Consider the following 25,994-nt stretch of genomic DNA (forward strand, 5'->3'; position numbering starts at 1 on the left):
TAAGCCTGCCCCCAACACCACACGCGACGCAAACTCACTCAGCCACAGAACAGCCCTCAGCACAGCGGACTAAGATTTAAAATATCCGGATTGGCGCGCCTACGACTCACGCCCCGCTGGCGCGTGGCATTGTGGGATTTGTAGTCCGGCCCACATCCGGCATCAAAATAAAAAGCTCAGCCGGGGCTAGGCGAGGACGCGGGCTCGGAAAGGTCCGGGATTCGGGCGCCCACTCCGAGGGGCCGGACGGTGGTATCTCTTTCTCCGCTGGCGGTCCAGCGCGCATGAGGGAATCGAGCCTCGGCTCCTCAACGGCCGCAGCAGTCTGGACGCACACATTCTGCGTCATGGCGGGCTAACGCCGATGACGAATTCCGGTGTGCATGTCAGGGTTGCTGTGTCACTCGACCCACTGGGCGCGCCCCTTCCAGGCCGCCCTTCCGCACCGGCCTTCGGGCTCTTCCGGTCCCGTCGCCTCTCACCTTCAGGCCCTCTCCCGCTGCACGCCCGGCCTCCCCGACGGACTAATCTCTCGCGGTGCCCGGCCACCGGGCGCCGGACCTACTAGGGCCATGGCGAGCGGCGCCGCCAGGTACCGGCTGAGCTGCTCGCTCCCGGGCCACGAGTTGGACGTGCGGGGCCTGGTATGCTGCCTCTATCCACCGGGGGCTTTTGTGTCCGTGTCCCGAGATCGCACCACCCGCCTCTGGGTCCCAGACAGGTGAGCGCTGCGAGTCCCGCTGTTACCCGGCTGTGCCGCAGGCTTCCTTCGGCGTCTGGGAAGAGAGTAACCCTTCCCTGCCCTATCCTGCCCTCTTCCTCTCTTCCCGGCCTTTACGACGGTCCACGCTCCCTCCCATTTCTTAGAGCACTGGCAGTCTGGGCACGCAGTGTAAGAAACTAGTGAGGTTTACGTGGAAAGAGCATCGGGTTGGGGGAACAGAGACCTGCTTTCTTGTCCTAACTTGACCACTAAACGACTGAGTGACCTTGGACGAACTTTTATTTTTTGTGGCTTCACTTTGTGGACGATGATTTCCTGTGTTTCTTTTCGATTTGAAAAACTTTTGACGCCAGATGCACCCTCCTTAATGAGGCCGTGTGAAAGCATCTGGAATGTGTAATTGAAGGAAGTCCTCTTCTTTCCCTGGAATTTGTTCTGTAGTCTTCCCTCAGATTTGAGAATTAAGGTTCTCAAAAATTTCATTGCAAAAGTTGCCTTGGGCCCTCTCCACGTTGTCCAACTCAGACTTTCTTAGTCTGGGGTATGTGATGGACTTGGGCGGAGGGGATGAAACCCCTCAAATGTTTTCTGGATGTGGCGGAGTGTATTTGCTTGAGGAGAGAAAGCCCATTGCCTTCGAAAGATTTTCAGAGAGATTAATCAAAAAAATATTAGGAAACAGAAGGTTAAGCTCCAGTCCAAATCAAGTTCAAGGGTTTAGCCCTGATTTAGTTGTTGTAACAGGAAATTTAAGACCTGGAAGACAGATTTCAGTTCAGATAGGGAAAAACTGAGGTAAGTTACTTCAGGTAGTAACTCTCCCATCAGAGGTTTCACTCCTTGAAACCATACGTTTTCATCCATAAATTCAGATGATAAATGTTTATTGAGTGGCTCCTATTTGTTTGTGATCCTGAAGAAGAATAAAAGGACAGACAAGTTTCCTGTGTTTATAGATCTTGCCTACAGTCTGGGAGGGAAGATGGATGAAAAAACAACCAAATAAATAATTACGCGTTGGCATGTGTACTATGAAGAAAACAAATATAAGATATAGAATTGAGTGGAGGGCGATGTTAACGAAAGAAGGCTCTCTGAGGAAGGTGTTTTTGGTATTTGTTTTTTTTTCTTAAATGATACTGAGTTTGAGCTGGTCAAGGGAGTGAGGAACCAGAAGGGTTGAATTGGAAGAGTACTGTAGACCGTAGGAGGAGCAAACACAGTGGCCCTGGATTGAGGAGGAGGAAATTCCCAATGTGCAGGAGGGAATGAACTGTGAGGTGAGGGCAGGTCTTAGAGGCTGGTGGGAGCCAGATCATGCCCTGGGAAGAGGGCTGAGGAAAGAAGTTAGTAGGTGGAAGCCTTCAGAGTTTCAAGCAGAGGACACCATTATTTGATTTACCTGTGGAGAAGTTTCTGCTAGCTTCAGGTGGAGAATGAATCACAAAGGGATAAATGTGGAAGGAGACCTGTTTAGAGGCTTTTGCAGTAGTGCAGCCAAAATACGACAGACTAAACTAGGGATATTGTAGAGGAAACTCCTATATTGAATTAGATAAGGTCTTCTCTAATGCTTAAGATTCTGTGATATTCCAAACCACTTGGTAACACTGATACATAACTTCTGTGTATTTGAGTACAAATTACTGATGAAGCTTGTACATTTAAAATTTTGTTCAGTAGAAGCACATGCCCAGTAGGATATGAACATTGCAGTAAAGAGTAGCTAAAGGATGCTTGTTGTAATAGTTGAATTCTGTTGAACAGCTAAATCATCAAACTTTGACATTGTAGGACTGTGTTAGGTTGACAGGAGCTTAAATCACTGGATCACAGGAACTTGACGAACTTTGAGCTGCAATGACCCTCTCTTTGAAAACTGGTTCTTTTCACTTAGTTCCTGTTGTCTTTCAGTTTTGTTTTTTAGAATTCATCTTGTATTCAATTAACACTGATTGAGAGCCTGCATTGTACCAGGTACAGGGCTCCATAGTGAGTGATGGGTGAGATAAGGTTGTTTTCCTCTCATTTCCAAGTGCTGTGGTAGAGCATCTCATAGTCACTCTTAGGCATCCTAACTAGTGTCTCAGCCGTACCTTTAGTGTGATAAAAAGTGTCCTCAAGGCTGACATCCTGACAATTTCTATTTATTTCATGGTATATTAATAAAATTAATGAAGTGCAGTAAAATGCTTGGAGCCAAGTAGTAAACATTTTTATTTTCTCATGTACATTGTTGATAGGGCTCTGAATTGGGGTGGATAATGTAGGGGTGGACTGGTAATGATGGGGGGATTTAATTTAGTTTCAAGGAGGCAAAATAGTTCTATTCTAGGGTGGACTAAACCAGATATTTCATCTTTCACAAGAGCCCACTGAAAACCCAGAAAGCCTCTGGGTCTTCTGAAGGTGCTTCAGAATGGAGATGCCGTTTTTTGGTTGTACATTGAACTGAACCAGTCAACGTGCCATTGTTGCAGACTGCTTCAAGCCTCTAGAAGCCCACCTCACAGTAAACTGGATTTCCCAAGTCTGTCACCAACGATTACTTTGCCTTTTGAAAACTACCCGTATTTGAAAGATGCCAACTTCAGATTCAATATCATGTGTTAAATTTTCCTTGACCATGCCAAGGCTGAAGTGATTTCTCCCTCATGTAAACACTCAGCACCTTGGGTCCTTAGGCAAGTAGTTCTGCAGAGTTTAAGAAATTAGAGCCATTCCCTTCCTACCCTCCAACCCACTATTCCCTTTTCTTGGAGGCAACATTTTCATCTCTTTTAATGGCTTATTTTTGAATTTTGCTTCCGTATCTGTATATAAAGTGCTATACTGCTATTTCTTTTCATTTAAAATTTCTTTTAGTTTTCTGTTTTAGCATTTTCTGTTAGTTCTTATTATGGAATATGAAAATTTAGCTCTCATTTCTACCCTCTACCAACCCCCATCACATATGCATCCTTTCTATGTCCTGATCCTTATAACATAGCTTAATTTAATGTAGACTAAATCAGTGTTTTGTGACTGTACAGTCTGTCTACACCTGAGCTGTGGAATAAACTATGATAACTTTTCCTCAACAGTTTTATGATCTCCCTATAGCTAATAAATGTCTTATTTTTGGTTTTCATTTGCTTAATTTTCTATGTATTTATCACTACTTCAACTTCATATTGTTTGCTAGTTGTCTAACTCTCCTCTCAAGATCTCTAGACACATTGGATATATAACAGTTTCATTTTCCTGATGATGAAAACTTTCTGACCTGGTCTGTCTGCCTCTGGTGCACAGCTAATCCTGGGTTCTCCCTTCACTGTCTTCTTGAGAATCCCTTTTTGGACCTCTTGTCTTAGATTTCTATTATCAATATCCTTTAACTTTCTTGGTTTTCTTCCTTGACACCTTATTGGAGCACATCCTCCAGGAGCTTCCTGAAATACAGTGCAGTGATAATAAATGTATTAAGACCTTGCAATTGGAACATGATTTTAGCCTGCCTAGCTACTTGAATAATAATTTAACTGTTTGTAGCATTGTAGTTTCCAAATTTTCTTCAGAATTTTGAAGCCATTGCTCCACTGTATTCACTGTGTTACAGTTGAGAAGTCTGAAGCCATTCTTATTTTTGACCTATTATTTTTTTCTCTCTGAAAGGTGGTCTATATTCATTCATTTTTCACGTTCATTAAGTGTGGTCCCTTTTAATGTCCATAAGTCATGTCCATAAGTTCTGGGACATTTTCTTAAATTCTTTGGTTTCGTCTTATTTTCTCCTCTTTTCTGGAACTTTTTATTCATATATTGAATTTGTTTATAAATTGCTTTTTAATTTCTCTCTATAAATTTCTTTCTTTCTGTCTCTACTATACTTCCTCAGAAGCTGCCTTAACTTTTTGTGAAATCATGTTTTTGTTTCATGGTTGCAATATCTTATACCTATGGATGGCAATGCTGATTTTTTTTTTTTTTTTTTTTTGCGGTATGCGGGCCTCTCACTGTTGTGGCCTCCCCCGTTGCGGAGCACAGGCTCCGGACGCGCAGGCTCCGGACGCGCAGGCTCAGCGGCCATGGCTCACGGGCCCAGCCGCTCCGCGGCATATGGGATCCTCCCAGACTGGGGCACGAACCCGTATCCCCTGCATCGGCAGGCGGACTCTCAACCACTTGCGCCACCAGGGATGCCCAATGCTGATTTTTTTAAAAGTGATTTTCTCCTTAGTGGTCTGTTTCCTCCAAATTGGTTATTTCCCCTCCCTGTTTGTTTTGGTCACTATTTTACCCCAAATATCTGGTAATTCTTATTCTGTGCTTTCCATTAGGGTGGAGAACTAAAAAACTCCTTGAAAGATCTGTGTATCAGTGGAGCTTCATGGCTGTGAGCTTCACTGTAGGGTTATCTGGCTGGACTGTTTCATAGGGCTGATCTCCTGCCTAGAGGATGATTGCCTGGCTTCTAGGTTTTGTCTTTGGTGGTCTTGGCCTCCATGGTGAATGTACATGTTTCTCATACCCCAAGGCTCAGCTGAGCCTTGTGTCTACCCCCAGCCAAACACTTTCACCTTTTCTAAAGAAAAAACTTCAGACTTTTGCTGGGTACAAGAGGGGCAGTTGTCTGGCTGGAGTGTCTGTCTTTTTTTTTTTTTTTTTTTTCTTGATGCTTAAAGCATTTTTTCACTGATTCAAGAAGTACTTAATGATTACCATGTACAACATTGTGCTACAAACTTGGGAAGAACCAGGTCTGGATTCCGCCATTAAGAGCTTCACAGATCACTACGGTAGATACACACAAGCATCCATCTGTACTGGGGAGTGCTAAGGGACACATTTAGGTAGATTTAGTGGTTTATATAATATAGGTTTTTAAACATGTCCTATCTTTTACATTTCATTGGGCTTACTGATGAAATGGTTTCTAGGGCTTCCCTGGTGGCACAGTGGTTAAGAATCTGTCTGCCAATGCGGGGGACACGGGTTCGAGCCCTGGTCCGGGAAGATCCCACATGCCGCGGAGCAACTAAGCCCGTGTGCCACAACTACTGAGCCTGCGCTGTAGAGCCGGCGAGCCGCAACTACTGAAGCCCGCACGCCTAGAGCCCGTGCTCTGCAACAAGAGGAGCCATCGCAATGAGACCATGCACCGCAACATAGAGTAGCCCCCACTCGCCGCAACTAGAGAAAGCCCGTGCCCAGCAACAAAGACCCAACTCAACCAAAAAAAAAAAAAAAAGTTTCTAAAACCACACTTTAAAAAAAAAACACACCAAAATAAACAAGTTAAAAATAGCTACTACCAAATACCTTCCTTTGAAGATTTTTTGATATGATTCTGTGTCTGATTCCAACGACTTTCACCTAGTCTTCCTAATTCTAGTTTTTTGTTCGCATTTCCTAGAGATACATAGTGCTGCTAATTCTTGAGCCTTCTGCAGATTCATTGGTAAATTGGGCCTCTTCCCCTGATGCCTGCTTAGAACTCATTTTTTTCAAGTATCCTAAGGCCATTACTACTTTTCTGTCAGCTTTCAGTATTCAGTTATATTTCTGTTCTTTTTTTTCTTATTCTCTCTGGCCTTGTGGGTTTATGCCTTTCTTAAAATATACATAGATGGATAGGTAGATATAAAATATACATTATACATATTGTTGTAGTGGTGTTTGGGAAAGGAGTGAATATAGATGAGCATGTGTGCAGTCTTTATCTGGGAGTCTTCTCTTTTATGTACAGTTGTTTTATCTCCTTCAGCTAGATCACAAACTCCTTGATTTAGCTTGAATCAGGGATATAATTATTTTATCCCCCTCTACAGCTAACTTACTGCCTTCCACATATAGTATATCATAATCTGTTGTTTGACTTGTTATGTAAGGGAGTGGTGCTAAGTGAAGGATGTGTATAACAAATTGGTAATCATTCTAATTCCCAGGCAGTTATTAATATGCTGTGTCCCTAGAGCAGTCATTTATATGTCCCTGTATTAGTTCCTTTAGTTTGCATATTGAAAGTGATTGATAGTCTAGCTATTTAGATACACACACTATACTAATGAGTACTAAGTTAATGTTTCAGAGTGTGCAAATGTCCTCAATGTGTTTACGGCTTATTGATGGTAGATTCCATTATCCTAATTGCATGAATGTTTCACTTCACCAGGGATTTCTTACGGTAACAATCACTGATAAGTAGAAATGCAGATGGACCAAAAATAAAACCACTTATGATATTTGTCTCCTTTCCTTTCCTTCCTTGTTCTTTCTGTTAATTAACATACTCTTAACAGTGAAACACTAATTAAACTTCTCCTAATCTGATTAAGCCTCTGTAGTAGCTAAGACAAATTAGGTATTTAATTTAAAACAATAGATTCTTAAAGTGGTATATAAAGTTCAACCTAGATACAAAAAGAAAATGAGTACTTTGACAACGTCTGTCCTAGGCTAAGTCAGAGGACAAATGTATATCTTATTAATTATCATGTCTTTCCAGTCCTAACAGGGGCTTTACAGAAATGCACTGTATGAGTGGCCACTCCAATTTTGTCTCTTGTGTATGCATCATACCTTCAAGTGACATGTACCCTCATGGACTAATCGCCACTGGAGGAAATGACCACAATATTTGCATTTTCTCACTGGAGAGTCCAGCGCCACTTTATGTACTAAAAGGTCACAAAAATACTGGTGAGTATAATGCTTTGGTATTTTTCTGTTTGAATAGGTTTCATCCTTTTGAAGATAAAATTCTTATATCTGCTTTCCCTAGGTTTTTTTTTTTTTTTTTGCGGTACACGGGCCTCTCACTGTTGTGGCCTCTCCCGTTGCGGAGCACAGTCTCCGGATGCGCAGGCTCAGCGGCCATGGCTCACCAGCCTAGCCGCTCCGCGGCATGTGGGATCTTCCCGAACCAGGGCACGAACCTGTGTCCCCTGCATCGGCAGGTGGACTCTCAACCATTGCGCGCCACCAGGGAAGCCCCCTAGTTTTTATTATTATTATTCTTTACCTATAGCTATGGCTTAATAGTGAAAACCATTTGGATCATCATTGTTCTGCAAATTCTCTGTTACAGACTTATTGTCATCAGTAATGGTTGACATGATTATATATGTAAAAAGGAAGAGATTATGGTTTTATATACTTTGTAATTTTGGTTTTTCAGCTATCTTGTGCAAGAAATTCATTTACTCAGGGAAACTGTGAGCACTTCTTTATCTTTGGGCTGTTATGTCTGTATTTATGCAGCAAATTGAAGCCCCAGAAGGAATGTATTTAGGGTTCTGGTATCATTATTTGAAAGTATTTAATACTTTTGAACAGCATTTTCTGTGATTTGTATTTCTGATTCTTTTATATTCCTGGATTTGTGTTTGCTTAACAGCTCTTTGTTATAAAATGATATGCTTAATCAATGCAGTATGTATACTACTTTTTTAAAATGTATCTGGAATAGTTGGGACCTCTGTAAGCAAATAGTGTGGCCCATAAGCACTCTAAACTTAATTTCTTTAAGGAGTTTGTAAAGTGTTCTATGTGTAGGTATGGGAAATCTTCAATACAGGGTGATACAGATTTTTTTAAACTTTTTGAAGGAAATCTTCAAATGTATACAAAAGTAGAGACATAGTATTTTATAATAAGTTATATATAAACAAACATAAAAGAGAATAGTGTAATGATATTCTACTCATGTATTTACATAGCTTCAAGGATTATCAACACAAGGCCTATCTTGCTTCATCTTCTGCTTCCAAAATATTATTTTAAAGGAAATTTCCAATATACTATCTCATTTGTAAATACTTCAATATATAGCACTACAATAGGGTTTGGCAAACTTTCTGTAAAGGGGCAGGTAGTAAATATTTTAGGCTATGCAGGCCATACAGTCACTTTCACAACTGCTCAGCTCTGCCATTGTGTGCAAAAGCAGCCACTGACAGTAAACGAGTGAACATGTCTGTGTTTCAATAAACCTTTATTTATGGACACTGAAATTCGAATGTCATATAATTTTCACATGTCAGGAAGTACCTTTTTTTTTCTCTCAACCACTTGAAAATATAAAAACCATTCTTAGTTTGTGCACTGTAAAAAAACAGATGGCCTACAGGCCACAGTTTGCTGACCCCTCAAAAAGATAAGGATTCTCTTTTTTTAAATTAATTAATTAATTAGTTTTTGACTGTGTTGGGTCTTCATTGCTGTGTGCGGGCTGTTTCTAGTTGCGGCGAGCGGGAGCTACTCTTCGTTGGGGTGCGCGGGCTTCTCATTGTGGTGGCTTCTCTTGTTGCAGACAACAGACTCTAGGCGCATGGGCTTCAGTAGTTGTGGCACGTGGGCTCAGTAGTTGTGGCTCGCGGGCTTCAGAACGCAGGCTCCGTAGTTGTTGCACACAGGCTTAGTTGCTCCACAGCATGTGGGATCTTCACAGACCAGGGCTCGAACCCATGTTCCTTCCACTGGCAGGCGGATTCTTAACCACTGCACCACCAGGGAAGTCCCTCTCTCTTTTTTAAAAGCAATATCATTATCACACCTAAAACCAAACAAAACCTAATTTCTCGTTACCAAATATCTAGTGAATGTTCAAATTTACCCAGTTGTCTCAAATGTTTCTTTTTACAGTTTGTTTGAATTGTGACCTAAAGGTCCACATGTCTTTCAATCTATTGGTTTCTTTCTTTTTTTAAATCCCCTCTCTGTTTGAAACCAGCTTACTTTACCTGTAGAATTTCCTGTAATCTGAACTCCACTGGTTAAAGCCTCATTTCTCTCGCCTCATGTTCCTCAGTCCTGTAGTCTTGTAAGCTATTAGATCTAGAAGTTTGATCAGATTCAGACTCAAGTTTTGAGCAAGAATTGTATACTTTCTGTTGTAGCACAGCAGGAGACATGTAATATTTCTTTTCATGATGTTAAGATTCATCCATTCTTTATAAAATTCCCATCAGCCTTTGAAAATAAGTCTTTAACATCTACTGATGATCATTACATAGATCCAGTATTTCACTAAAATTTGCAAATACTCTAATTCTACCATTATTTCTGGATTTAATAGCTAGCATTTTTCTGTAAAGAACTTTCCACATAAACTCTTTGGTTACCGTGTGAGACACACAGAGGAGACAGGATAAGCACTTTTCTTGCCCCTTCTCTCACCTCTTTTACTGGGTTTCAAAATGAGTTGATTCCCTAACTTTTTTTTTCTCTTTTGATTCTCAAATTGTCCCATATTTGATTGGAAACCTCTTTAAAAAAATTGGCTCCTGTGGCCTCTTGATAAGACCTTCAGTAGTCTTCCTTGCTTTTGGTAGTACAAAATGTTCTAGACTTGAAATCAGCTTTTTGCCAAGAAGCCTTATGTTTTTCTTTTAGTGGGAGATAGTATTTAGAAACCTCAATTTGAGTTGTAGTGGTGCTCACCAGGATTTTTTTTTTAACTTAATTTTGTTTTGTAATTATATAAAACAAACATAGTTGCAAAGAAAAAACTATTCAACATGGTGCATTCAGAGAAATCTGGATTCTGTCTGTATCGCCTTCTCCCGCCATCCTTATAAGTAACTAATTGTTTATTAACTCTGTTCTTTCTGAAAAAAAAATTAGCAAATATGTATGTATATTTACGTTGCCCCTTTCTTAGATAGAAGGTATCTTACTGCAGTTTTCTGCCCTAGCTACTTTTGCTTGATAATATTGTCCTAGGGATTACTTCATTGCAGTATATAGAAATCGTCATTCATTTTTACTATGGCATTGTATTTCATTGTGTAGCTGTACTACAGCTATTTTAACCTATTTAGCCAGTCCCCTATTGATGGGTATCTAAGTTTCCAAATTTTTGCTAGTGCAAGTGTCTTTGTGCATATGTCATTTTGTTCTTTTGTGAGTGTAACTTAGGTATGATATCTAGTTCTGGATCAAGGGGTAAATGCATATTTAATTTTGTTATTGCCAAATCCCCACATTAGGTGTTAAAACTTTTTTTGCATTTCCAGCAGCAGTATATACGTCCCTATTTCTCTTAACAACAAAGTATGTTGTCAGATTTTTAGATTGTTGCCAAAATAAGTGAAAAATGATATTTTAGTATGGGCCAATTTTCATCTCTCATTATGGAGGGGTCATTTTTTCATATACAGAAGGGCTGTTGGCATTTTTTTTTCCTGAGAACTATATTCTTGTCCATATAATGTGGGGTTATTGGCCATTTTAAAAGTCCTTTGTAAGTTAGAGTTTTTAATCCTTTGATACAAATTACAAATATTTTTTCATTTCATTATCTTTTTTAACTTTATATATGTTCTTGTTTTTCTCTTTTTTTTCTTTTTGTAATGCAAAAGTTTATTTTATGTAATCATATTTATCTTGATTTTTTTAAGGTGTTTCTCATAGAAACCTGTGCAGTAAAAATACTGCTTCATGTTTTAGGGTATTTTTTCTGCCTGGTTTGTTTCTACTTTATCATAAGGTCATCTTTTGTTATTTTGTTAAGTTACTTGATGGTTTGAGGCCAAATGTCATTTCTTCCTTCCTCCCTCCCTCCCTCCCTTCTTTCCTTTCTTTCTTTCTTTCTTTTTTAAATTTAAAACATACCACATTAGTGAGTAGGAGATAAAGAAATTAATGATTGACATCCTTATGTCATGTCATTTTTTTGTTAGCTTTCTAGCCCAAATTTTATTTTCTAAATGGTAGAGTGGTACTGTTTTTTAGTCAATATATATATATAACACTTTCCAGTTACATTACAAGTTGCAGTTTTAGGTAATGGGGGAGGAAAGTGCCATTCCACACTTCGGGACAAGTGCCAGGGCCCAAAAAGAGAGAGCTACCACAGTTTGCCTCTGGTCACCAGTTATTCAGCTTGCTCTCTCTTCTGCAGGCAAAATATACCCACTTCTTTCTCAATGTCAGACAAGCCAAAAGTCCCATCCAGTTGCAGCATCAAGTTCAAAATTAAGAATTTCTGGATGATACATAGTATTCTAAACATCAGGGAAATGACACTCTGGTGTTTCTACATCAGGTCCAGACATAGTTCCTCTTAAATTTGGAGACCCGTGGACCAAAAAACACAAGTTATCTGTCACTTCACTCAGTATACAACTGTGGAATATTGAAGGTGATCAGAGGAAGCACTCCCATTCAGAAAAGAGAACAACGCAAGATAGCAGTTTCTAATCTGTAGCCACCTGAAATTCAGATGGGTGGCTGTTTCAAGGACCCCCTAATCTGAGAGTGATAGGTTTTTGTGATCGGTTCCCTCTGGTCTCCAAAAGGGGTTTCCCAATCCATTGTTCTTCATGGCTCTCCTTTAACCCTCTGGGATTCTTTTCTGTTATTCTCCTTGGTCCCATTGACCCTTCTTGGGGATTACCAACTTTTTTAACTTGCATTCTGCTTGTGGGAGCTAGGTGCGCAAGGGTCGGGTTAAGTCTTGAACAGTCACGGACATTTTTAGTTATTGGCAGCATAACTCTCTGAAAAACATGTTTTTTACCTGTTTGATTTCCAGTCAGATCTCTTTGTCAGTAGTCATACCTCAGCTGTAGTCTAGATTTGCTGTATTACTCCCCATCTCTCCTTTCTTTCTTTCCCTGTGTGCCTCTTCAGATTTAGCTACTGAAACCTTGTGCCTTTCAGACTTTAGTTGGAAAGCTGAACCTTTAGGTTCTTTTCCCTGAGCTATTTTCCCAGGTGAAAGCATTTATTTTCAGGGCAACAACCTTAATTTTTCTTTGGTTTGAAAATGCTTTAAATCCATTTGGAAGTTTTGGCACTGTGCAGGATGGATGGCCATGTTTTTGATTTGTTCCTGTTGCATGGCTGGGTTTCAGTTGTCCTTTGCTGCTGAAAGGACTTCTTGGGTTCACATTTCTCATTTGGGCTTGAGAAGCAATTGGCTCTTCCAACTCTGCAAATCCCTAAGTTTGGACTCTTCGTTTCTGGCTGGGAACCAGCCAGTTCTTGATCTCATTCCATTCTTTTAGTACCTAGCCAAATGTGGCCAATAGTAAGCGACACCCATCACTGAAGTCCTGTTTTCCAGCCTCTTTCTTTAGACTACAAGTTTGTCATGTCCTGAGTTATTGCCGGTAACAGCTTTACCAAATGTTCCTTACTACCTGATAAGGAGCACCAGCCTTCTATTCTGTGATAATAGTCTCCTCATTACCTGCCTGTTAAGCCACTGCCATATATTTCAGCTTTTTGCTTCAGCAGTGCCTCACTTTTGCTACTAATTCTGAATCGGTCAGGTAAGCTAGGTGACATTGTGGTAACAGACAACTCCAGAATCACAGTGGCTTAATGCAGTAAGTTTGCTTTGCTTCTTATAGATCCAGTGCGGCAGGGCGCTCTGCTCCTCGTAATCACTCAGGGATCCGGATGACAGAAGCTTCACTGCAGCATGTGCTTTCACAGAGATTGGAGTAGTAGGGAGGGAGCATGGCTTCTTCATTGTGCACCTATCCTTAAAGCTTCCACCTGGAAGTAACATTATTTCTGCTCATTTTTCAATGCCAGAACAAGTCATGCAGCATACCTAAAGCCAAAGGAACTGGGGAGTTCAGTCTTACCATTTGCTTAGAAGGTGAAGAGCAGAAAATATTTGATAAATATCACTAATGGCTACCACACACATTAAAATATTTATACGTTCCATGTATTTCCTGGAAACTTCCTCTTGTAACCTAGCCTTCTGTTGGATTGGTACTACCTGGGCTAATGTCATCCTGGATTTCCCTATTTCCTAGAGCCCATGTTTTGTCATTCTTAACTTACTCTTTCATTTTAGGGTAATACAGCTGTTGCAGCTTCCTAAGAAAGCTGTGACATGGGGGTTAAATATACTGTATTTGCATATTGGAAAATACCTTTATTCTAGGCTTACTGAATACTTGATTTTTTGGCTAGACATAGAATCCTGTGTTAAAACCATTTAACCTCAGAATTTTGAAGGCATTGCTCCATTGTCTTTTAGTGTATAACGTTATTTAGAAGTTTGATGCTATTTTGATTCCCCATCTTTTCTATGGGACACTTTTCTGGTCCCCTCCCAAACTTTTGGAGTCTTCTCTATTTCTAATGTTATAAAATTTCACAATGCATGTCTATCTCTGTTTCTCAAAGTGCCTTTCATTGGGCACTTTTGTGGGTTAATTCAATCTAGATATCATGACCTTCATTTTTAGGAATCTTTCTTGTACTATTTCTGTGTTCTTTGCCTCATCTTTCTCCTCCCCCTCCCCAATTATCTCTTTCTGGAATCCCTGTTAGATGTTGGACATTTTGAAATTACTTTCTAACTTTCTTAATTATCCTTTCCTATTTTTCATATATTTGCCTTTTGGGTCTAATTCTCAGGAGACTTTTCTCCCCCTAGTTTTTTTTTTATTATTTTTTCAGTTTGGTTCTTCTATTTTTAGCATTTAGTTTTCTTGTTCTCGCATTAGTTCTTTTTAAATATAATATCTGTTTGCAAATAATATTGTATTGAAGATTTTTCTTCTGCTTCCTGAAATTGGATTTGTTTCTTATGGGTCCCCCAAACCCCTTCCCCCTTATTTTTCTGTTTCTTTGTTCTGGTTTTTCTCTTTCGTGTAGGTGGAGCTTGATGATTAGTGGGCTTTGTTAGAGGGTGATCTGATGGTCTGACTTTTTAGATGGAAACCCTCTCGAATGTCTGCATCTGGAGTTCTTTAACATTATTCAGTCCTCTAGAAAAGAGTCCTCCTGCCTCATACTTAGGTGGAGTGGGATATATGCCTGGCTGCTGATATTGTGGGAGCAGGGGGACTGTAGGTATCACATTTCAGGATGGAGACTTTCTACTTATTCCCCTTGTGTTTCTTAGGGTTCCTTATTCCAGCCCCTTATTATGCCTGGTGACCAGAGTCTAGAAACTCTGCTTCAGTTCCTCCAGAGGATAAACCTCCATCCATTCTCCTTCCTGCAGTGGATAAGGATGTACTTTCCTGACACTGTAGGCTGAGAGGAGAGGTCTAGTGTTTCACTCTGTTGTGTGCAGCCTTTGAATCACTGTTCTCATTTTTCAGGTCCTCTGCTTAGCCCCATCCTCTGTGGAACCTAGTGGCTGGATACTTAGTCTCAGTTTTGTGGGGCCAGTTACTCTGCTTCTAATCGCTTTCTGTGTAACCTCCTCCATTTTGCTAAGTCAGTTATGTTGTTTTCTCTTTTCTTTGTCCTTGAAGATTAATACCATCTATAGCATTACTGTGGATAATCTGCCATTTTTAATCAGAACTCTGTCTTTTTTGTTTCCATGTTTTTAGATAATTTTTCATAATTATAATTTTTAGCTTGTACAGTGTTACGTCAAGATCATAAGGCATTTAATTAACCATTTCACTACTGTTGAGTAATGAAATGAGTCAGCTTGACTCTAGTTTTTTCTGTCATGTTAACCAAAGTGACCCTAAATAACTATATAAATAACATTTGAAAATCATTTGCATTATCTTCCTGTGTAGTTTCTTAGAACTGGAAGGGATTGTGCAGCCCACTTAATCCTGCTCCCTCATTTTACAGTCTAGGAATCTGATGTTAAGTAATATCCCTGAGGTCAGACAGCTCCCAAGTGGTATAGCTAGGACTTGGACCCAGGCAGTCTGGCACCAGAGTCTGTGCTCTTGACCACTGCACCCTTCTGCATTTCCATTGAGTTGAGCCTTAATTAGCTAATACTGTCACTTCATAAAGTGTTTTTAAAATTGTAGTGTTTTAATAACTAGCAAGGTTGAGCATTTTTCTGTATGAAAATGTGTTAATTAATGCCTTTTTTCCCTTTAGTTTGTAGTCTTTCATCTGGAAAATTTGGGACATTACTTAGTGGCTCATGGGACACTACTGCTAAAGTCTGGCTAAATGACAAATGCATGATGACCTTACAGGTACAGTAGTTCTATGTGAATATTTGAGAAAATAATTAAAGATGATGATTCTGTGGCAATTTAACTTAATACCCATTTTTCTCACAGGGTCATACAGCTGCAGTATGGGCAGTAAAGATATTACCTGAGCAGGGCTTAATGTTAACTGGATCAGCAGACAAGACTATTAAACTTTGGAAGGCTGGAAGATGCGAGAGGACTTTTTCTGGTAAGATCAGAGTAGACAGCTTTTGTAATCTCTTTGCTTCCTATTTGCACAGGTGATTTTTTTCAAAAATTTAGAAGTTTTAAAGTGGTATTTGAAAAACATCAGTGTATTTGAGCCATTTAACTTGGGTGAATGTAAATTTTCTGACAGTTAATATGTAATATCTTTCTTTTTTGAATTATTTATTTATTTTTGGCTGTGTTGGGTCTTCGTTGCGGTGCGCAGGCTTCTCATTGAGGTGGCTTTTCTTGTCGCAGAGCACAGGCTCTAGGTGCGCGGGCTTCAGTAGTTGTGGTTCACGGGCTCTAGAGCGCAGGCTCAGTAGTTGTGGCACACGGGCTTAGTTGTTCTGCGGCATGTGGGGTCTTCCCGGACCAGGGCTCAAACCTGTGTCCCCTGCATTGGCAGGCGGATTCTTAACCACTGCACCACCAGGGAAGCCCTGTAATATCTTTTTAAAAGATGTACTGAGACCTCTCATAAAATAACCAGATATGGACTAATAAATAGCTACAATATGGGTATGTGCTTCTCTGTATTTTATATATGTAATTTTTGGTACTCAGTTATGTTTTGGTTGTCATTTGAACAAGTTCAGCCTGAAACTTCCAAGCATAAGTCTTATTGAGGGTGGGTCAGTAGTGTTATCTTCATATATGAGGAAAGCATCAGTCATGCTTTTATTAATATTGAAGTACATTGTTTAATGATAACAACTTTCAGGCTTTGTTTATGTTGTGGTTTCAGGTGGGTAGTCTTTTAAAACCTCAGCTATTAAATAACTCCTAAAACGAGGCATCTGCTGTCTAATACTAGAACTGGTGATTTATTTGTGGGGCATTTAACATTTTTGGTATGATTTTGTTTGTTTGTTTGTTTGTTTTTCCTTTATTTATTCCTTAAAAGTTGATCAGCATCCTGGATAATACTTCAAGAAGTCCCTTTGTGCAGATAAAACTATCTGTAGGTGGAAAATGGACAATGAGTTGTAGCTAAACATCCCTTTGTTTCTGCTTCCATACATACAACACATGTGTTAAGTTTTTATTAATCTGTTATAGCTAATCTGAATCAGCATAGGAAATACTGAGCATGGGAAAGGTTTTGACTTCTAGTCTCCTTTATTAGAGCACAAACTTCTGAGAATGTTTTGTCTTTTAAAAAAAATTGTGGCATCTACAATGCCTCAATTAATATTGAAAAAAATGGAATCATATCAAGTTTTTAAAAACATTTAATATCCTTTGATGAGAGGAATAAATACACACACACGTATGTATATATACAATCAACATAACACAAGAAGTTTTCATTCCATAAATTCTTGCCCTTTTAAAAAATCAATAGTCATTAGTTTTTATTTTATCATTTTAATGCCTGCATTTATATAAATTATGAAATATTTCCCTTGGTAAAGCAACAATGTTTGGCTTTATATTTATGTTTGGTTGAATCAAAAGAGGTAGGAATAGGGGGCAGGAAACTTGAATTCTTGCTTTAGCTCTGCCACTGATTGTGTGGTTTTAGATAAATTAATCTCTCTCAACCTATTTCACATTTTAATAAAGTTTACTTTTCTATGATAAAGATTTTATTTCAGGGCTTCCCTGGTGGCGCAGTGGTTGAGAGTCCGCCTGCCGATGCAGGGGACACGGGTTCGTGCCCCGGTCCGGGAAGATCCCACATGCCGCGGAGCGGCTGGGCCCGTGAGCCGTGGCTGCTGAGCCTGCACGTCCGGAGCCTGTGCTCCGCAACGGGAGAGGCCCCAGCAGTGAGAGGCCCGCGTACCACAAAAAAAAAAAAAAAAAAAAAAAAAAAAAGATTTTATTTCAAACTCTTAAATAATTGAAATCTTTTTTGTAATCTTAGTTTTTCTTTTCTTGGTGCTTTATAAATATTAATCTCAGTATTATGTGGTGAGAAATTTAGGGGATATTTACTCTTTGTTATATATCTGTTTATATTTTAATATTGTGTATGTTATGAATTACTCTTGTTATTGGGGAAGACAAGTTGAAATGAATTGTCAAGTAAAAATTGGGGGACTTCGCTGGTGGTCCGGTGGTTAAGACTCCGAACTTCCACTTCAGGGGGCACGTGTTTGATCCCTGGTTGGGAACTAAGATCCCGCATGCCGCGAAGCCAATCAATCAATCAATCAATAAATAAAGGATTTCCTTTAAAAAAAATTGTGGGGATCAGAATCCTATTTCTGGAGGGGTTTAAGAAATTTTTAAGAAATAACTTAGAGAAGATATGATAAATATAGAATAACTTCCCAAGACTGGTGATAAAAAATACTGCCAAGCCTACAATACAAATTTTGGCTATCAGGTTTTTCTACTGGAAAAAAAGTATTTCTCTAACTTGAAAATCAGTTTTTAACATTCACTGGTATGTGTTTTATAATGTTAATAAAATACATAGAGCCATCAACCAAATGATCCATTTTTCTTGATTTATCTTGTTCTTTTTTTTAATACAGGGCATGAAGACTGTGTAAGAGGCTTGGCAATTCTGAGTGAAACAGAATTTCTCTCCTGTGCAAATGATGCTAGTATTAGAAGGTGGCAGATCACTGGCGAGTGTCTTGAAGTATTTTATGGTCATACAAATTATATTTATAGCATATCTGTCTTTCCAAATTGTAAAGGTAAGACTGTCTTATACTACATATTTTAAATTTTGTATTGAGCATTGTTCTATTCTATCTTGGGGGTGGGCGGAGGGTTAATGATTTAAATCAACTTACTAACTGTAACTTGAGTAATTTAGTAACTTTATTTCATAAGTATCTTTTTCCTAAAGGAGAAAACTGTATGATCATCTTTATATTAATTCAGACTTGATGGTGTGTTGTAAAAAGTTCTTGGGCGGGCTTCCCTGGTGGCGCAGTGGTTGAGAGTCCGCCTGCCGACGCAGGGGACGCGGGTTCGTGCCCCGGTCCGGGAGGATCCCACATGCCGCGGAGCGGCTGGGCCCGTGAGCCATGGCTGCTGAGCCTGCGTGTCCGGAGCCTGTGCTCCGCAACGGGAGAGGCCCCAGCAGTGAGAGGCCCACATACCGCAAAAAAAAAAAAAAAAAGTTCTTGGGCATCTGAGGAAAGACTTCTTACAATTTATTGGTATAAAGTATAGTGTGTAAGGTGTGAGAAATATATAAAAATGTGATTTTTTTTTTTTTTTTTTTTTTTTTGGCGGTACACGGGCCTCTCACTGTTGTGGCCTCTCCCGTTGCGGAGCACAGGCTCCGGACACGCAGGCTCAGCAGCCATGGCTCACGGGCCCAGCCGCTCCGCGGCATGTGGGATCCTCCCGGACCGGGGCACGAACCCGCGTCCCCTGCGTCGGCAGGCGGACTCTCAACCACTGCGCCACCAGGGAATCCCAAAATGTGATTTTTTTTTTTTTTTTTTTTTTTTTTTGCTGTACGCAGGCCTCTCACTGCTGTGGCCTCTCCCGTTGCGGAGCACAGGCTCCGGACACACAGGCTCCGCGGCCATGGCTCGCGGGCCCAGCCGCTCCGCGGCATGTGGGATCTTCCGGGATCGGGGCACGAACCCGTGTCCCCTGCATCGGCAGGCGGACTCTCAACCACTGCGCCACCAGGGAAGCCCCCAAAATGTGATTTTTTTGAAGTTGTATATTGTATAAGTGACAAATATATAAAATTTAAAGCTATAATTTATAAATACTTTGGGGTTTAAAAATCAGTACGCCTATTTAGAAAGGTGGTATATATAAATGTACTTAATTTTATTTATTCAAACTAATTTTTCCTGTATTCATTAATTTTAGATTTTGTGACAACAGCAGAAGACAGATCTCTGAGAATCTGGAAACATGGGGAATGTGCTCAAACAATCCGACTTCCAGCTCAGTCTATATGGTGCTGCTGTGTGCTAGACAATGGTGACATTGTGGTTGGCGCGAGGTATTCATGTTCTAGTCAGTCAATCAATAATATGTGTCTAGGCCTTAGGTAGGTGTTAGAGTGCACAGAGATAAGCCATAGGAATTTCAGGTGAACTGGGGAGACCACAGGCACATTTGTGTTACTAAACAAAACAGTAGTAGGTGTAACAGCTTTTGCACTAATGATACATGATATATTACATAGTATTGCACTGTAAGTTGTGCAGTCGAAACATGAAATTAGAGAAGTTAGAGATTGGTGTGGGCAAACTTTCTGGAGAAGAAGAAATTTGAATTGGGTTTTGAAAGATAATGAAGGAAAATGGTGGAGGAACAATGCTGGGGAACTGTAGATGACAGGGGAAGATGGTAGGGTGGGGCTTAATTATGGAGAACCTGGAATGCCCGGCATTTGTTAGATTAAGTGCTTGGGGTTAAAAGGTTGTAGCTCTTGAGCAAGAAGTGCTGTGATTAAAGCAGAACTTATGAATTATTAAATACATAGGTTAGATTTAACTAGTGGTGACAATGGTCAGGAAACCAAGTTGGTAAGCAATTGCAGTAGTAGGTGTAAAGTTATGAAATATTGACCCTGCAGTGCTAATGGATAAAGGACCAGAAAATGAGATAATGCAGAGGGAAAATGATCAGAAGGGGGGTGTCAGAAAAGGATAGAGTTTCAAACTTTGGATGATTAGAAGTCCACATTAATAAAAGTGGACAAGAGTGACAATTGGTTTGGTGAAGAAGGTGATAACTTCCTGGGATCCAAGTGGTGATAAGCCACACTCATGCAGATTGGTCATGGGCATTTGGACTGGGTCCTAGTTTAGCAACTGAGACTGAAAATCAAGATTGGCACAGAACTTCCAGAGTCAAGCAACAGGGCATCTTTCTCTGAGGGAAGAAACATAGAAGGGGAGGAACAGAACTAAAGACTGAACTTGTGATACACTGTGGGTAGAAAAAGAGAAGCCAGTAGCCTAAACAAAAAGCAATCCAGATGTTGAAATTCAGAGATGGAAAAGAGATTTTGGAGGGACATTGTGATCAGTGTCAATAAGTACATGAGGGGTTAAGGAATGGAAAGTTAGGAAAGCTTTTGGATTTGCTTTGAAAGATGTTAGTAGTCACTTTTTTGACATCACATTTTCATAGAAAATGATAGAAAAAGGTAAATGAGAGGAGACAGATAAAGAGTTTTTTGAAGAAATGGATGAGGGAAAGGATTATAGACTACTGTGGCACTGAAGGCAAGAGGAAAAAGGGCGACAGCCATAAGGGATACAGTGTCTAATAAAGCGGATGTATTTTACTCCTTGGCTGGGCCAGAGGTTGATTTGTTGGTTTAGTTATTTTCACCCTAAAGTCATTTAAAGTTGAAAAATAAACAAAGGGGTAACACTGCTGTTAGAAGAAGGTTAAGTAAGAAAGTTTTTCTGTAGAGTTGAGTAGGGTTAGTACAGTTGAAAGTGGCTAACTTGCCTCCCCTACCCCAAAATTTCACAAAGAGAAATTATGGAAATGAAGTCATTTTTCGGAGAATAGAGGTTGGGACTGCCATCTAGTCCAGAGGTGAAGCTGTTTTTTTCTTGATTCGGGTTACATTGCTAGTTAATGGCATAGTAAGGACAGGCTCCATGCGTTTCTAATGAACGGATATCAAGCATCTAGTATTTTCTAAGCCCTATGCTGGGTATTTGAGCCCTTTATAAGTTAAACAGTTTACTACCCTTCTTTATACCATAATACCTATGTGTGTAATATTCACTTTAAAAGTGTATGCTATGTCTGTAGATTTTTATGATGGTAAATATTTAATTTGGAATTGAAAATTGTGTTAAATATATATTTCTTTGTTCTTTGCCAGTAACTTTTTCCTTAAATAGCCTTTTCCCACCCTTTCCATTGCTTTAGAAAGTAATAGAGGGTAGTGTGCTGAAATCAGCATAGTTCTATACTCAGCAATAAATACGTAGTAACATTTTTCATATTCACAAATACAGATTATTTTTGCTTTGGATCATTGAAGTGTGATAATGTTAACCTACTGTGGCAGTGACCTAAAATCAGTTTCTGTTTCCTTATAGTGATGGTATTATTAGAGTGTTTACAGAATCAGAGGATCGGACAGCAAGTGCTGAAGAAATCAAGGCTTTTGAAAGAGAACTCTCTCAGGCAACCATTGATTCCAAAACTGGTGATTTAGGGGACATTAATGCTGAGCAGCTTCCTGGGAGGGAACATCTGAATGAACCTGGTAAATATTCCAATGTATCTAGTAGTAAAAAATGCTACCATGTTTGCCTTTTGGAATAATGAGTGACAAGAAAAAAAGATTGTTTTGTTAAGTCATTCAGTATTCTCATTGCCAGGTACTGATCTTTGAGACTTTTTATTATGCATAACCACAGTGAAAAATCATGTTCTTTTTGCCTCTACCTCACAGTTTTAAAGACTTGGAGCTAAGTTCCCATAAACAGGAATCTTTTTTTCTTTAAATAAATCACCTAATACTTAGCTCATATATAGTAGGTGTTTGGAAGTCACTCATTTAATACCTTTTGGTTGATTGGATTCTCTGAGAGGTTGTACAGACTAAAAATAAAAATGAGTTTAAATAAAGCAATGTCTGCTTAATGCGTTAGGGATCATTTGATTTTAAAATCAGAGGACAGTAGTTGTCTCAAATGAAATCTTAGGTTGGATATATCCATGATCCCTTGGTCCATGGACCCCTGGGGATTCTGAGATCCTTTCAGGATATCCATGTGGTCAAAGCTAGTTTTATAATACTAAGATGTTATTTGCCTTTTACACTGTGTTATCATCTACATTTATGGTATAAAATCGGTGGTGGGTAAAACTGCTGGCTCCTTAGTACATAGATCAAGGCAGTGGCACCAAACTATTCAGGTAGTCATGGTGTTCTTCACTGGTTTGCAGTCGTCATTAAAAAAAAAAAAATGCCATCTGCCCTTAGGAGTGTCCCTGATGAAGCATTAAAAATTAATTTTGGCCCTTTAGTACATGTCTTTTTTAACATTCTGGATGACAAAATGTAAAGTACACATACAGTTTACCGAAGTACCATGTACCTCAGGGGTAAGTACTTCTGCAGTCATTTGAGTTGCAGGCTGAACTCTCCCTTTTTTCAGGGAATGCCATTTTTATTTCAAAGAGCAACTACGGTTATTCAGGCTTAGGTATTTGGCAGATATTTTTTTGAAAATGAACAAAGCGAGAATGTTACTTTAAGGAAAACAACTGACAGCATTTGTTGCCAAAGATAAAATTCAGACTTCCAAATGAAAATTGAAATTTTGGAAAACTTGTGACATTAGTGGTAATATTAACAAATGCAACTGTTTTATATTGAATAATGAAATGTGTAATCATATGGAAGATCTGCATAGCTCAGTGAATCAGTATTTTCCAAATGACCAGTTCATGGTCTTACAAAATCATACATGGGTAAAAGAACTGTTCAAAGTATAAGATAGACCAATGGATTTTAGTATAATAGAGCATGAAAAATTCATTGATACAGTTTCAGATTCTAAATTTGTAACCTTTAGGATCTACTACTTGTAGAATATCCACATTTTTCTGAAAAGGCTATTAAACTAGTCCTCTGTTCCTCAACTGTATTATCCGTGTGATGCTGGATTTTCTTTGTATACATCAACCAAGCACCAGATTGCAACAGGTTAAATGCAGGGGCAGGTATGATAATCCAGCTGTCTTCTATTAAGAGAGACAGTAAAGAGATTTACAAAAATGTACAACAATGCCAGACTTCTCACTAAGTTTTTAAAACTATACTTATTTTTCATTGAACTATTATTTATTCAATATCTAATGGATCTATTACTGTTTTCCATGAAGTAAATATATATATATATATATATTTTTTTTTTTTAGTAAATATATTTTTTGCTCTTCTCATTTTTAATTTCAAATTCAGTAAATCAACTGATATAACCTACATTAAAAAAAAGCTGTTTGGGCTTCTGAATAACATTTCTGATTGTAAAGAAACATTGAAACCAAAAGTTTGAACACCACTGTATTATTTCATGTTTTTAATATTCTTACAGTTCTTTGGAAAAATGTAATCTTTTTGTCTCTATATATACACAGTCAATAAATATTTACTAGGTACCTACTATCTGCCCTGCATTGGTCTAAGCTCTTGGGGAATACAGATAACAAAAGGGACAGAAATCTCTGTTCCCACAAATTTATGTTCTACAGGAGGAGACAGATAATTAAAAAGTTAATAAGTAAATATAGAAGTATGTCAGATAAGTACTATGGAAAAGTAAAGCAGGTATTGAGTTTTAATAAAAAATGAAACAGCAGTTTGAAATTCAGTGGTCAGGAAATGTATAATACTTAGGATAGCACTGGTTGCTGTAACAGATAAATCCTAAAATGTCAGTGGCTTAACATAAGAGAAGGTTATTTATTGCACATTTAAAGTTCAGTTGACAGCAGGGTATGCTGGAACATGTTTGTAGAATAATTTTACTCCTCTAGGTCACTCAGAGACCCATGCTGAAATCACCATCTTCATCATGTGCTTGCAGGGTCCCCTTGGTTATAGATATTCAGCCACCAGACAGCATAAGAGGGGAGGGTAGAAGATGATGGAATAGGCCTAGAACTGGCACTTATCACACCCACCCAGATTCCACTGACCATTACTCAGTGTGTAATCTAGGGACTACAGAATGTAAGGGGGCGGAATAAGGTAGTCTTCGACTAGACAGCTACAGCTCTACCCACTGGAATAGGAGCAGGAATCTCTGGAGGACAGCTAGCAGTCTCTGCCACTGAAGGCCTTGCTGAGAATGTGGCTTTCAGGTAAAGTCCTTAAGGAGACAAGGGAGCAAATCTTGCTAACATCTGTGTGGAGAATGTCATAGGCAGAATAAACAGCCAGTGTTATAGACTCTAGGGGGCTCCAGGGCCTATAGTAGGAGGCCATTGAATCAGTACAACTGAGAAATAATGGTGGCTTGTACCAACGGGTAGCAATGGAGATGGTGAGAAGAGGTAGTCTTTTAGCTATATTTTAAAGATAGAGCTGATGGAATTTGCTGAAGGATTAAAACTGAGAGAAAGGAATCACACTCTTCTACTCTTTTTGGCCTGATCAGCTAGAAGAATGGAGAATCATTTACTGAAATGAAGTATTGTCAGAAGATACTCGTTAATAAAACTTGTTTTATTTTTTGATCAGCCAGCTACTTTTTAGTAGAATCACATCTTTTTAACCATCCTTTATTTAACAGAGTTTTTTTTTTAATAAATTTATTTTTGGCTGCGTCGGGTCTTCATTGCTGCGTGCAGGCTTTCTTTAGTTGCGGCGAGAGGGGGCTGCTCTTCATTGCGGTGCGTGGGCTTCTCACTTCTCATTGCGGTGGCTTCTCTTGTTGTGGAGCATGGACTCCAGGCGTGCGGGCTTCAGTAGTTGTGGCACGTGGGCTCAGTAATTGTGGCTCACGGGCTTTAGAGTGCAGGCTCAGTAGTTGTGGCACACGGGCTTAGTTGCTCCGCGGCACGTGGGATCTTCCCGGACCAGGGCTCGAACCCGTGTCCTCTGCATTGGCAGGCGGGCAGATTCTTAACCACTGCACCACCAGGGAAGTAGCAATAGAGTTTCTTTTAAACCATTATTTTCTTTTTGGCCAGTTTCCAGTAGAATTACATTTTAAAATATTTTGTTTCATAAAATTTTCTATTAAACCAAAATACATATTCTTTTATATATAAACTTTAATGTTAAACCTTTTCTATCTAATGTTTGTAAATTTTACTCTGCCATTCTCTCTTTGATTCTTAAAATTTTTATTTTAAGGTACTAGAGAAGGACAGACTCGCCTAATCAGAGATGGGGAGAAAGTCGAAGCCTATCAGTGGAGTGTTAGTGAAGGGAGGTGGATAAAAATTGGTGATGTTGTTGGCTCATCTGGTGCTAATCAGCAAACATCTGGAAAAGTTTTATATGAAGGGAAAGTATGTCGACTTCTTTCTAATTGCTCTTACCTTAAAGCATTAGACAAATTAAAAGTTTTCGTTTCCCTTTCCCCATGCTAATAAAATTTTCTTTGGTGTTTTGACATTTAAAAATAGATTTCAATGGGGAGATTCTCAGTCTTGAAGTAGATTTTTTCTTTTTTAATATCTTTGCATGTAGAGAGAGCTGCATTTGTGATGGACACCGC

The 25,994-nt window shown here is 39.3% G+C and overlaps 1 protein-coding gene across 1 annotated transcript in view; it reads left to right on the forward strand.

Annotated features, from left to right (window-relative positions):
* Positions 1-412: 412 nt before the first annotated feature.
* The window catches only part of PLAA (phospholipase A2 activating protein), a 40,520-nt gene continuing 14,938 nt past the window's right edge, over positions 413-25,994 (forward strand). The window contains exons 1-8 of the mRNA XM_060101937.1: positions 413-721; positions 7,212-7,405; positions 15,539-15,639; positions 15,727-15,847; positions 18,333-18,500; positions 19,645-19,780; positions 21,852-22,021; positions 25,628-25,785. Coding sequence (XP_059957920.1) covers positions 573-721; positions 7,212-7,405; positions 15,539-15,639; positions 15,727-15,847; positions 18,333-18,500; positions 19,645-19,780; positions 21,852-22,021; positions 25,628-25,785 — 1,197 coding nt within the window. The 5' untranslated portion in view covers positions 413-572. The remainder of the gene's footprint in view (positions 722-7,211; positions 7,406-15,538; positions 15,640-15,726; positions 15,848-18,332; positions 18,501-19,644; positions 19,781-21,851; positions 22,022-25,627; positions 25,786-25,994) is intronic.

The sequence above is a fragment of the Mesoplodon densirostris genome, chromosome 6, assembly GCF_025265405.1.
Source record: "Mesoplodon densirostris isolate mMesDen1 chromosome 6, mMesDen1 primary haplotype, whole genome shotgun sequence".
Lineage (NCBI taxonomy): Eukaryota > Metazoa > Chordata > Mammalia > Artiodactyla > Ziphiidae > Mesoplodon > Mesoplodon densirostris.